The following is a 14,255-nucleotide window of genomic DNA, read 5'->3' as shown; positions in this document are numbered from 1 at the left end:
ATGGGTGGGGGGTGTGGGTGGCCGGCTGTTGCCATGGTGTGCGGTCTGTGACCATACTACCCGATTCCCACGCCCATCTATTCAGTGAAGCGGGCAGCTATCAGCCTGTCCTGTGCCCGCTGGCCCAGCCGGTAACGGTGGACAGCCACCCGCCCGTGTCTAGCCCGTCTACCATGACCATTGCCCCCATCCCCCTCATCTGGGGAGGACTGCGCCTCTTCCTGCTGCTCCTCCACTCCGCCCTCCTCTGCCTGCGGCACATCGCCCCTCTGCTGGGCTATGTTGTGCAGGACGCAGCACACCACAATGATGCGGCCGACCCTATCTGACCGATACTGGAGGGCGTCCCCAGAGAGGTCCAGGCACCTGAAACGCATCTTCAGCACGCCAAAGCACCACTCTATCACTCCCCTTGTCGCTACATGGGCATCATTGTAGCGGTTCTCCGCCTCATTGCGTGGCCTCCGCATAGGCGTCATCAGCCACGATCGCAATGGATAGCCCCTGTCGCCCAGCAACCAGCCCCTCAGCCGGGGATGGCGTCCCTCGTACATGCCGGTGATGTATGACCGCGACAACACGTATGAGTCGTGTACACTGCACGGGTAACGGGCGCAGACGTGCAGGATCATCATGCGGTGGTCGCAGACCACCTGTATGTTCATCGAATAGGTCCCCTTCCTATTGGTGAACACGGCCCTGTTATCTGCAGGTGGCCGCACGGCGACGTGCATCCCATCAATCGTGCCATGGACCATGGGGAACCCGGCCATGGCAGAGAAGCCCACGGCCTGGGCATGTTGGCTGGCCCGATCCACAGGGAAGCGGATGTAGCGGTGCGCCATGGCGTATAGGGCATCTGTCACTGCCCGGATGCACCGATGCACCGATGTCTGCGATATGCCGGACAGGTCCTCACTCGGTGCCTGGAATGACCACGTTGCATAAAAGTTCAGGGCCACCGTGACCTTGACGGACACGGGGAGAGGGTGTCCCCCGCCAGTGCCACGCGGTGACAGGTGCGCCAGCAGGTGGCAGATGTGTGCCACGGTTTCCCGGCTCATCCGGAGTCTCCTCCTGCATTCCCGGTCCGTGAGGTCCTGGTATGACTGCCGGGGCCGGTACACACGGGGCGCCCTCGGGTGCCTCCGTTGCCGTGGGGCCGCGACGTCCTTCTCCCCCTCCTCGTCCTGTCGGTCAGGTGTCCCTCCAGCCTGGGCGGCTGCCGCCACGGCGGCCAACATCGCTGGCTGATCGGAAAACATGACGGCCTGGGGGGGGGGGGGGAACGACGGCATGTCATCATTACCCATACCCCCTCCTCCCCCCAGCCAGGTGGCAAGGACCGCATGGGTCCGACTGTTGGAGGCTGGCACCTGGCCAGGTGGACCAACTCACATGCCCCCCCACACCCCATCCTCCTCCCCGGCACGGACCCCATCCCCCTCCCCGGCACGGACCCCATCCCCCTCCCCGGCACGGAACCCCCCCCCCCCCATCCTCCTGCCCGGCACGGACCCCATCTTCCTCCCCGGCACGGACCCCATCCCGCTGCCCGGCATGGACCCCATCCCCCTCCCCGGCACGGATCCCATCCCCCTCCCTGGCACGGACCCCATCCTCCTCCCAGCACGTACCCCATCCCCCTCCCCGGCACGGACCCCATCCCCCTCCCCGGCACAGACCCCCCATCCCCCTCCCCGGCACGGACCCCATCCCCCTCCCCGGCACGGACCCCATCCCCCTCCCCGGCACGGACCCCAACCTCCTCCCCGGCACGTACCCCACCCCCTCCCCGGCACGGACCCCATCCCCCTCCCCGGCATGGACCCCATCACCCTCCCAGGCACGGACCCTATCCTCCTCCCCGGCACGGACCCTATCCTCCTCCCCGGCCAGACCCCATCCCCCTCCCCGGCACGGACCCCAACCTCCTCCCCGGCACGGACCCCACCCCCCTCCCCGGCACGGACCCCATCCCCCTCCCCGGCACGGACCCAATCCCCCTCCCCGGCACGGACCCCATCCCCCTCCCTGGCACGGACCCCATCCCCCTCCCCGGCACGGACCCCAACCTCCTCCCCGGCACGAACCCCACCCCCCTACCCGGCACGGACCCCATCCCCCTCCCCGGCAGGGACCCCATCCTCCTCCCCGGCACGGACCCCATCCCCCTCCCCGGCACGGACCCCATCCCCCTCCCCGGCAGGGACCCCATCCTCCTCCCCGGCACGGACCCCATCCCCCTCCCCGGCACAGACCCCATCCCCCTCCCCGGCACGGACCCCATCCTCCTCCCCGGCACGGACCCCATCCCCCTCCCCGGCACAGACCCCCCCATCCCCCTCCCCGGCACGGACCCCATCCTCCTCCCGGGCACGGACCCCATCCTCCTCCCGGCACGGACCCCATCCCCCTCCCCGGCACGGACCCCATCCCCCTCCCCGGCACGGAGCCCATCCTCCACCCCGGCTCGGACCCCATCCTCCTCCCTGGTACGGACCCCATTCCCCTCCACGGCACAGACCCCATCCCCCTCCCCGGCACGGAGCCCATCCTCCTCCCGGGCACGGACCCCATCCTCCTCCCTGGCACAGACCCCATCCCCCTCCCCGGCACAGACCCCCCATCCCCCTCCCCGGCACGGACCCCATCCCCCTCCCCGGCACGGACCCCATCCTCCTCCCTGGCACAGACCCCATCCCCCTCCCCGGCACGGACCCCATCCCCCTCCCAGCACGGACCCCATCCTCCTCCCTGGCACAGACCCCATCCCCCTCCCCGGCACGGACCCCATCCCCCTCCCCGGCACAGACCCCCCATCCCCCTCCCCGGCACGGACCCCATCCCCCTCCCCGGCACGGACCCCATCCCCGTCCCCGGCACAGACCCCCCATCCCCCTCCCCGGCACGGACCCCATCCCCCTCCCCGGCACGGACCCCATCCTCCTCCCCGGCACGGACCCCATCCTCCTCCCCGGCACGGACCCCATCCCCCTCCCCGGCACGGACCCCATCCCCCTCCCCGGCACGGACCCCATCCCCCTCCCCGGCACAGACCCCCCATCCCCCTCCCCGGCACGGACCCCATCCCCCTCCCCGGCACGGACCCCATCCCCCTCCCCGGCACAGACCCCCCATCCCCCTCCCCGGCACGGACCCCATCCCCCTCCCCGGCACGGACCCCATCCTCCTCCCCGGCACGGACCCCATCCTCCTCCCCGGCACGGACCCCATCCCCCTCCCTGGCACGGACCCCATCCCCCTCCCCGGCATGGAGCCCATCCTCCTCCCCGGCTCGGACCCCATCCTCCTCCCTGGTACGGACCCCATCCCCCTCCCCGGCACGGACCCCATGCCCCTCCCCGGCACGGAGCCCATCCTCCTCCCCGGCACGGACACCCCATCCCCCTCCCCAGCATGGAGCCCATCCTCCTCCCCGGCACGGACCCCATCCCTATCCCCGGCACGGACCCCAACCTCCTCCCTGGCACGGACCCCATCCTCCTCCCGGCACGGAACCCATCCTCCTCCCGGCACGGACCCCATCCTCCTCCCCGGCACGGACCCCATCCCCCTCCCCGGCACGGATCCCATCCCCCTCCCCGGCACGGACCCCATCCTCCTCCCCGGCACGGAACCCCCCCACCCCCCTCCCCGGCACGGACCCCATCCCCCTCCCCGGCACGGACACCCCCCTCCATCTCCCTCCCCGGCACGGACCCCAACCCCTCCCCGGCACGGACCCCACCCCCCTCCCCGGCACGGACCCCATCCTCCTCCCGGGCACGGTCCCCATCCTCCTCCCCGGCACGGACCCCATGCTCCTCCCAGCATGGACCCCATCCCCCTCCCCGGCACGGACCCCATCCTCCTCCCCACAAGGACACCATCCTCCTCCCCGGCACGGACCCCATCCCCCTCCCCCTCCCTGGCACAGACCACATCCCCCTCCCCGGCACGGACCCCCCCCCAACACCCTCCCCGGCACGAACCCCATCCCCCTCCCCGGCACGGACCCCATCCTCCTCCCCGGCACGGACCCCATCCCCCTCCCCGGCACGGACCCCATCCCCCTCCCCGGCACGGACCCCATCCCCCATCCTCCTCCTATCGGGCACGCACCCCATCCTCCTCCCCGGCACGGACCCCATCCCCCTCCCCAGCACGGACCCACCCCCCCATCCCCCTCCCCGGCACGGAGACCATCCTCCTCCCCGGCACGGACCCCATCCCCCTCCCCGGCACGGACCCCGTCCCCCTCCCCGGCACGGACCCCATCCCCCTCCCCGGCACGGACCCCATCCCCCTCCCCGGCACGGACCCCATCCCCCTCCCCGGCACGGACCCCGTCCTCCTCCCCGGCACTCACCCCCCCTCCCGGCACGGACCCCGTCCTCCTCCCCGGCACTCACCCCCCCTCCTGGCACTCCCCCGGAGCCCAGCCCATTCTACCCCCACCCCCACCCCCCCCGCCGCACACACACAAACAAAACCCTACACACACCTCTCCCCCACACATTCAGACTGCGGCCACGCCATCGCCTCTCCAGCGGCCAACCCCCCAGGCCGTCACCCACCTCCACGCTGGTCGGCGTGATCCTTGAGCACTGGTTGACGCCGATTGAAAGGTGGTTTGATTTACGCCGACGTGACCCGTCATCACGTCGGCGGGACTTCGGCCCATCCGGACGGGAGAATATCGGCAGCCCCAAAATCCATTGCCTTGCGCCCACCCGTGCCAGTCTCCGAGGTGTGCGGCGCCATTGACGCCCCGCCGACTTTTCTCCCTTCGGAGACTTCGGCGAGCGGCGGAGGCGGAATTCACGGCGGCCAACGGCCATTCTCCGACCCGCTGGGGGGTCGGAGAATCTCGCCCCAGATGTCTGGCCATCTGTTAAGTGGCAGATGGCCTCATTCTAAATGCTTGGCGAAGCTCAAAATACCCATCTCAGAAACCAATCACCACAGTTTCAGTCTGTTCCTATTTACAGGAGTACAATTGAATCCCCAGCTAGTGTCCACCAACTTCAAGCAATTAAATACAATTAATGCACAATTTACAAATGTCCTGCACCCCAAGAGCCCCAGGCAGCACCTCCAGGGCACGAGGCAGCCTGCACCTTCAGAACATCACACAACCGTAAACCATTTAAAGAGTTGGAATAGGCCCTGGGTCACTGTCTATGTGGAGTTTGCACATTCTCCCCGTGTCTACGTGGGTTTCGCCCCCACAACCCAAAGATATGTAGGGTAGGTGGATTGACCACGCTAAATTGTCCCTTCATTGGAAATATTTTTTTAATTTAAAGGGATGGGATTAATTTTTGCAACAGTACAGTTTCATTGACTCCTCACTTTGTTGGATGTGAATGAGCAGAATACTCACCAAACACGTGAAATCCTAATGTGCAGGTATAAGTGGCCCACTCAACATCCCTGATGTGTTCAACACTCACCACTTGCTTGCACACTGAAGGCATCCCTGTACACGAAAAACAAAGTAAAATACGAGGATTCAGTCAACAGGAGTGAATTTTCAATAATGAATTTTATATCATTTGTATTGCACTGGCTATTATAGAACCATTTTAAGCCATGGAGTTATAAATTCAAGACACTAAACATGCTTCCATCAAAAGCTATCCTTGTGGTAGAAACATTTACTGTCACAGCTTAAACCATACTCATCCATTTGAAAATAGACTCAGGGCCTGATTTTAACTCACTCAAAAACACATTCACTTATAGAGTTAAAATGGAGCCTGCAACAGTGTCAACACCCAAAATTAGAATAAAACATAACAATTAAAAATCTGCCTCCATTTATTAGATAATGTCCATTTGGATTGTAACATTTGGGGATTTGTTTTTTAATAAAAGGACGGTTATATTGTACTGAAGGAAATCCTCTCTTATCGTCTCAACCTTGGTTCAGTGACAGTCCACTACCTCTGAGTCAGGAGAGCGCACGTTCAAACTCCACTCCAAGACTTGGGCTCTTCATCTCAGCTGAAACCTCAGTAGCTGAAAGAAAGTGTTGGATTAGCAGAGGCACCGGCATTCTGTGGAACTCTTTGCCGCAGAAGGCTGTGGAGGTCAAATCACTGAGTGTCTTTAAAAGCGCGCTAGATAGGTTTCTAATTAATAAGGGGATCAGGGTTATGGGGAGAAAGCAGGAGAATGGGGATGAGAAAAATATCAGCCATGATTGAATGGCAGAGCAGACTCAATGGGCCGAATGGCCTAATTCTGCTTTCATGTCGTATGATCTTATGGCCAATATCTCCCAAATCTTGCAAACTCCACAATTTCGAAGGTCAGTGGAGTTAAGTGCACAGAAACACCATCTAACTTGTCCTCATGTCACAAACCATCCTGATTTGAATACATTTTGTCATATTTCTTTCTTTGTTGACAGGTCAAACTCTTGGAATTCTCTAGCTAGATGCACCTTTAATAAAACTCAGGGGGGGGGCGTGTAGGAAAACCCCAGCCCGAAGGTTATTATGGATGAAGTGGGACAGCATACTCTGGTGAGCACATGCACGATTAACACAAAGTTTCTTTCCAATTTGATCTGCTCTTCCACAAACTGCACAACATCATCATCTCCCTGTTAGATTCTGCATGAAAACATATTATAAAGTGTGAGGTTTAATCCCATCTTTCTTTGGCTTAATTTTACTTTCTGTCCGTGATTGTACACGGAATTAAATGTTCTAATTTATACTTCCTTGAATAGATACTGCAACACCGATCTTTACCGAGACATGGGTTTTCCATCTTGTGATGGGGTGTGATTGGGGGGGGGACGGGACGTGCAAAGCCCAGGAAGCCCAGAGATCCGGGTTTCCCCAGGCACTCAGTTCCATCACTTGCATCTTTTTTTCCCCAATAGGTTCCCTGTCGCTGTGCCCACCTATTGACAGCTTGGCTTCTGGGCAGCGAATGTTCTGGAGGAGGCTGCAGCAAGGGAGCAGAAAGGAAGGGCTGGTTTGTGGGTGCTGTCAGGCAGAGAGAGATGGCCTGATCATGGGCTTGTCTGATTGGGTGAAGTTGGCGACCCTGGATTGTGCCCAAGCGGGTAAGGTCATCGGACCTGGAGGGCTGGTGGACAATGTTAGAGGGGTGTGGGAGGGAGATCAGTTGGTGGACTAGGTGAAAGCATTCCTGATTCTCTGGGCCCCCAGGTAGTGCTGTAAAGGTATTTAACAAAACCTGGGAAACCTGACTGGCTGGGGTTAAATCTGGAAGTGAAATGAAATATGAGGCAAGCAGCCTCAATATAATATTTAAACACCCAACCAGAATTCTGGGAGAAGATTGGGCACCAGAATCCCCCCCCCCCCCCCCAATCTTTCCAACCTGCCTCCTTAAATATTGGAAGTAGAAAGATTAGAGGCTGCTGGGTTTGAAATGTTTTAAAAAGTTTACACATCCCACCTGAACAAACATATTTGAGTGTTGAATTTTTGAGTGGCTGCATAGCTCAGAGTGAGGATTCCTCCACCCGATTGTTTGAAGATGACGCTGTTGCTTGCCTTGTTGATATATGCTACCAGATCTGTAGCGAGTGATGTACTGAAAAGAATCTCTAAATTCTGTAATTAACCACTGAAAGGCCCACACGCTGTAAGCACAATGCAAAATGTGCTCGGTAAGCATGTGAGCAAACAGTGGGGGGCTGTTTCTTCATCACTGACTGGAACATATGGATCAGTGTATTAACAGAGGTATGGAGAAAACTGCAATGTAAATATATCCTATGGTGAGTCAGTTGCATGTTCAAACGCCCATGCTGAAATTAGACATTTCCATTGAAGATCAATAGGGGATGCTGTAATCAAACCTTTGAGTTTATTTTATCACTTGCTGCAAAAGTTGTTGGAATACTAGTCCTGTGGAGCATTGCCAGAACTGAGGCTCTGGCTGCTGAAAGCAGAGCCACCAGTGACGGAACGGGAAACATTAAGGGTCACAAGAGACCAAATTTGAAGGTGCTCCAAGATCTTGGAGGGTTGTAGCTGGTTACAGAAATAGGGAGGGATTCAAACAAGGATGAGAATGTTAAAATTGAGGTGCTGCTGAACCAGATGTCACTCACTTTTGATGGGATGAGTTAGAACCATAGGAAAGGTACGGCACAGAAGTGGACCATTCGGCCCATCTTGTCCATGCCGACCCGAAGACACCCGGATGCTCTTTCTAATCCCATCTTCCCGCACAAGGCCCATAGCCCTCACAGCATTGTCCTTTAAAAACAAATTCCAAATCAAACTAACTTTTATTTCGGATCTGAGAAATGAAATACTTACAGTACAGGATCTCATAGTCCCCAGAATTTGACATTAAATACTGAGAGTCAGTCGACCAGTCCAGGTGTGTGATAAAACTAGAATGACCCTATGAGGGGGAAGAGATGACATCTAGATTAAACATGAACTTGGTTATGATTATACATAACTTCCTGCCTCGCTGGAACTGTTAAGAAGTTTACATGCAATAGAAAGTTAGAGAGCAGTCTAAAAATATTTTCTAGCACCTTATTTGCATAAGGGAAACTGTGTACAGTTATCAATGTCTTCAACGGAAAAGTGAAATTTCTTACTGATTTAGCTTCTATTAGCTTGGGGAAAGTGGTCAATCTGATATCATTCTCAGTGGCCTAAAATTACCCCCCACTGATTTAACAAACCACCATTATAACACAAAACAAAAATGCAATGCAATGCAGTTTAATTTTGAATGGATGCAACTTACTGAGCATTTACCAACTCGGCTGTACTTTCTGCCATTTTCATTGACTGTGTAGATGTAAATATAATTATCGTGGGAGCCAATTGCTAAGTAATTTCCCTCTAGAAAAAGAAGGGCAAAGTAGAGATTGCTGATAATGGAATTAAAGCAAACATGTGCTTTTAAAAAGTACACCTTTCTCAAAATAATCAGTTAAAATAAAATGTTACCAGTTGACATTGCTATTACTACTATATTATCTGTTATTACTATCCCAAAAATCACCTTTCAGAGGCCCATTTGTGTTAGAGGATGGGAACACTCAGGTACTGCACATCCCATGTCTTACTCTGTTAACTCACGGATGTCGTGTTGGGTGTTCTGCTGTACAAATGATCCAACATGGCTGTAGATTGGACAACTCTGTTTTTTTGTCTTAACAACGGTTACAACTAACTGCTGGCTTGGGTACGTGCTTCACCAGCTAACCTGTGGATCCAGCCCTATCACTATCTTAGTGGGGCACTCAGCACATAGGCATGCTGTGAGCTCTGTGCTCTGAGCTATCTCCTGGTAGAATGAGCGGGAACTGTGGTGTTCCCTGTTTTATAGTGCGTGTGCTCTCACTGGTGATTGGCTGCGATGTTATGTGTGTGCTGGTTGGTCCAACTGCCTGTCCATCAGTGTGTGTGTGATTGCACCATGATATGCTGATGTGGATATCATGATATCCCCCCCCTTTCACAAAGGTTATGTGCCGACATGCTAATAAATAGAAATGTGTACTGAGTGCACCTGAGTATGTGTGTGCAATATTTACAACATGTACATGAGGCTGAACTATATACAGAGGAAGGTGTCAGGTGCAACAGAGCAACGAGGTTGTACCAATAACAGAACAAATGCAATCAGCAAACGACGAGAGAAAACTTCTGGAACAATGAACGACAAGAAAAGAAACTCGTTAACAGTACTGTAAAACAATTCAGTGAGTCCAATGTGCTAATAGGCTCATAAGTCAAGTCTCTCAGGTGGGCGACAAATTCGGGTTGACCGTTAGGGCGGCACACCACTCATCGCCCGGAATAAAGCTGTGCACTGGCAGCGGCTGGTGGTTCCGACTTGGGGACATCCGGTTCTTGTGGATTACCTCAACACGGAAGGGCTCCCTGTCTTCGGTGTCGCTGGTCTGCATACTGTCTGGATATGACTCAGTGTAGGGGGGCTGAATGGCCCGCAAGTCCCTGCGAGGCAGGTGGAATTGTTGGGAGTTGGCAGGTTGAGCTGCTCGACAGAAGGCAGCATAGTGGCCCATCCTGCCATAGCGGAGGCATTGTCGCGCTTTGGCCGGACATTGCCGCTTTAAGTGGGTGGAGCCACAGTTGCCGCACGTCGTGATGTCATGGTGTTCGTTGCACCACCGCGCATGAGCGGTGCGGTCCTGCGTAGATCACGTCCCTCTGCGCCAACGTCCCCCTCTTTTGGCGTGTACAAGCGCGGGAGGCCTCGGAAAGCGCGCAAAATGGCCGCCCTCATCCGGGCCGCGGGCCAGGCGGAACTCGATCGACTGGACCCGCTCCGCCTCGTGGGACCCCTGCCATGCCATTTTGGCCGCCTGGATTTGGGAGTACCGGCTGGTCGCGCTCTCATGGAGGACGCAGGTCTCGATGGCAGTCGCTAGAGTGAGGCGCTTTATTTTTAGGAGCTGCTGGCGTCGGGTGTCCGAGATGACCCCAAAAACTATCTGATCCCGTATCATGGAGTCGGAGGTGGCATCATAGCTGCAGGACTGCGCGAGGATACGGAGGTGTGCCAAGTAAGATTGGAAAGGCTCATCCTTACCCTGCAGTTGCTGCTGGAAGAGGTACCTCTAGAAGCTCTCATTGACTTCCACGCTGAAGTGTTCCTCGAACTTGAGAAGCACCGTCTTATATTTTGTTTTGTCCTCGCCTTCCGCGAATGCCAGGGAGTTATAGATGTGGATGATGTGTTGCCCCGCCGTGGAGAGGAGGAGGGTGATCTTCCTGGTGTCCGATGCATTCTCCCTGTCTGTGGCTTCTCGGAAGAGCTGGAAGCGCTGTTTAAACAGCTTCCAGTTGACGCCAAGATTTCCAGCAATCCGGAGCGGCTGCGGCGGGCTGATGTTTTCCATGGAGCAGGATGGCGGATTTCTGAAAGGGTGCAGGTAGGTCTCACAGTCGTTGGTTAGCGTCCACTACTGGTATCATGTCGTGTTGGGTGTTCTGCTGCACAAATGATCCAACACGGCTGTAGATTGGACAACTCTGTTTTTTTGTCTTAACAACGGTTACAACTAACTGCTGGCTTGGGTACGTGCTTCACCAGCTAACCTGTGGACCCAGCCCTATCACTATCTTAGTGAGGCACTCAGCACATGGACTATGTCTGAGTGGCACGTTGTGAGCTCTGTGCTCTGAGCTATCTCCTGGTAGAATGAGCGTGAACTGTGGTGTTCCCTGTTTTATAGTGCGTGTGCTCTCACTGGTGATTGGCTGCGATGTTATGTGTGTGCTGGTTGGTCCAACTACCTGTCCATCAGTGTGTGTGTGTGATTGCACCATGATATGCTGATGTGGATATGATGACAACGGGGACGGTATATCTTGGCGGGGGGAGCCACCCACGCTAGCTAACTAAAGTTGGTTAGTGAACGGATGTGAGGTGAGAGGAGGGCAGCGGATATTGGAGCCTGGTTAGCAGGTTTCGATGGGCCTACGAGGCGAGCGAGGGGGGGGGTTAGGGATTGATGCTGGGAGATGTTTTTTCGAGAGGAAATGTAGGGGGGGTTTTGGGAGGGGGGGAAGGGGGGTTCGATGTTAATAATAGATAGGGGTGGGTCAGGCTCATGATGATGGTGGATAAGAAGGGTGTGGGGGGGTGAGAGAACCCCAGTAAGGTTAGTCACGTGGAACGTGAGGGGGTTAGGAGGTCCGGTCAAGAGGTCAATGGTGCTTGCGCATCTTAAAAGTTTGAAAGCCAATGTAGCAATGCTGCAGGAGACTCACTTGAGGGTGAAGGACCAGGTGAGACTTAAAAAGGGCTGGGTTTGTCAGGTGTTTCACTCTGGATTTGACAGAAGGGCTCGAGGGGTAGAGGTAATGGTCAGCAAAAGAGTACGCTTCCAGATGGAGAAGGTGGTGGCAGATCAGAGGGGTAGATATGTGATTGTAACAGGGGCCCTGGAGGGGAGGTTAGTGGCGCCGTTAAGTGCATACGACCCCAATTGGGACGATGTGGGATTCGCTAAGAAGGTGGGGTGAAGGCGTTACTGGGCTAATGGTGGAAATGGGAGGGGTGGACCCTTGGAGGTTTCTGCACCCGGGGAAAGGGAGTATTCGTTTTTCTCAGCAGTCCATAAGGTATATTCGCGGATCGACTTTTTCGTGGTGGGGAAGGCTTTGCTGGCTGCGGTTAAGGGGTCGGAATACTCGACAATTGCAGTGTCACATCATGCTCCGCATTGGGTGGATATGGTACTGGAGAAGGGGGTAGCGCAGAGGCCAGGTTGGAAATTAGGGGCGGGATTCTCCGATCCCCCGCCGGGTCGGAGAATTGCCGGGGGCTGGCGTGAATCCCGCCCCCACCGGTTGCCGAATTCTCCGGCACCAAATATTCGGCAGGGGCGGGAATCACGCCGCGCCGGTTGGCTGCCCCTCCCCCCGGCGATTCTCCGGCCCGCGATGGGCCAAAGTCCCGCCGCTGTCAACCGACGCCAGCCGGCGTGGATTGAACCACCTTTGGGACGGAGGGACACGGCGGCGTGGGCGGGCTCCGGGGTCCTGGGGGGGGCGCGGGGCGATCTGGCCCCGGGGGGTGCCCCCACGGTGGCCTGGCCTGCGATCGGGGCCCACCGATCCGCGGGCGGGCCTGTGCCGTGGGGGCACTCTTTTCCTTCCGCCTTCGCCATGGTCTCCACCATGGCAGAGGCGGAAGAGACCCCCTCCACTGCGCATGCGCGGGGATGCCGTGAGCAGCCGCTGACGCTCCCGCGCATGCGCCACCCAGCAAAGTCAGTTTCGCGCCAGCTGGCGGGACACCAAAGGCCTTTCCCGCCAGCTGACGGGGCGGAAATCAGTCCGGCTCGGGCCTAGCCCCTCAAGGTGAGGGCTCAGCCGCTCAAGATGCGGAGACTTCCGCACCTTTGGGGCGGCGCAATGCCCGACTGATTCGTGCCGTTTTTGGCGCCGGTCGGCGGATATCGCGCCGATTGCGGAGAATCCCGTCAATGATGTGGGACCTTTGGGGTCCAAGTGTTCTGTGACAAAATTGAAATGGTAATTAAGGAATACGGGTGAGGTGTCGAAAACGGTCGTCTGGGAGGCTCTAAAGGCGGTGGTGAGGGGGGAGATGATTTTGTTTAAGGCCAGGGTGGACAAAGAGGGAGGTTGGAGCGGCAGAGGGTAATAGATGAGATGTTGGAGGTAGATAGGAGTTATGCAGAGGATGGGGACCCAGTAAAGCTGGAAAAGAGGAAGGAACTACAGGCGAGCTTTGACCGACTATCTACCAACTGAGACGAGCAAGGGCTGCAGTTTACGAACATGGAGAAAAAGCATGTTACAAGGTATGTTAGCAGGTCAGCTCCAGAGGGAAGCAGCGGGAAGGGAAATTGTTCAGGTGAGGGATAGGGCAGGGAAGTTGGTGGTGGCTCCGGATCTGATTAACAAGGTTTTTGAGGAATTTTATGAGAGGTTGTACAAGTCAGAGCCACTCGGAGGAGACCGTGAGATGCAGGAATTTCTAGATGGGTTGGAGTACCCGAGGTTAGGGGAGGGGGAACCGGGCTACATTAGAAGGAGCGATAGTGGAGCAGGAGATAAAGGATGCGATTGGGAGGATGCAGTCGGGGAAGGTGGCAGGGCCGGATGGGTTTCCGGTGGAATATTATAAAAAATGCAAGGGTAAGCTGGCACCCCTGATGGTGGGGATGTTTGAGGAGACGATAGGGAAGGGGGTGTTGCCACAAACTTTGGGGCAGGCATCGATTTCCCTGTTACTAAAAAAAGATAAGGATCCGACGGAGTGTGGGTCGTATCGGCCCATATCACTTCTGAATGTGGACGCAAAAGTATTGGCGAAGGTACTGGCGGGTAGGCTGGAGGAGTGCCTTCCGAAGGTGATAGGTGAAGATCAGACGGGGTTTGTGAGAGGGAGGCAGCTCTTTTCAAACATTAGAAGGGTATTGAACGTTGTTATGGCACCGGCAGAGGGGAAGGAAACAGAGGTGGTTGTGGCATTGGACGCTGAGAAGGCGTTCGACCGGGTAGAATGGGGGTACTTAATGGCAGTTCTGGAGTGGTTTGGGATTGGACCAAGGTTTGTGAATTGGGTAAAGCTACTGTATAAGGAGCCGAGGGCGAGTGTCTGCACAAAAAACATCAGCTCGAGATACTTTTCTCTCCACTGTGGGACTAGGCAGGGATGTCCTATGTCCCCCCTGCTGTTTGCACTCGCGATTGAGCCGTTGGCCATCACATTGAGAAGTTTGGGGGTAT

General features: G+C 56.8%; 1 protein-coding gene across 6 annotated transcripts in view; it reads right to left on the bottom strand.

Annotated features, from left to right (window-relative positions):
• Positions 1-14,255, bottom strand: part of eml1 (EMAP like 1) — a 369,982-nt gene that overhangs the window by 24,370 nt on the left and 331,357 nt on the right. For all 6 annotated transcript variants that reach the window (XM_072490461.1, XM_072490442.1, XM_072490476.1 and 3 more), the window contains 3 exons: positions 8,764-8,861; positions 8,319-8,406; positions 5,390-5,485 (listed from right to left, as the gene is read on the bottom strand). In XM_072490461.1, the coding sequence (XP_072346562.1) occupies positions 5,390-5,485; positions 8,319-8,406; positions 8,764-8,861 (282 nt within the window). The remainder of the gene's footprint in view (positions 1-5,389; positions 5,486-8,318; positions 8,407-8,763; positions 8,862-14,255) is intronic.

The sequence above is a fragment of the Scyliorhinus torazame genome, chromosome 2, assembly GCF_047496885.1.
Source record: "Scyliorhinus torazame isolate Kashiwa2021f chromosome 2, sScyTor2.1, whole genome shotgun sequence".
NCBI lineage: Eukaryota > Metazoa > Chordata > Chondrichthyes > Carcharhiniformes > Scyliorhinidae > Scyliorhinus > Scyliorhinus torazame.
This window is presented reverse-complemented; position numbering and strand designations above follow the sequence as displayed.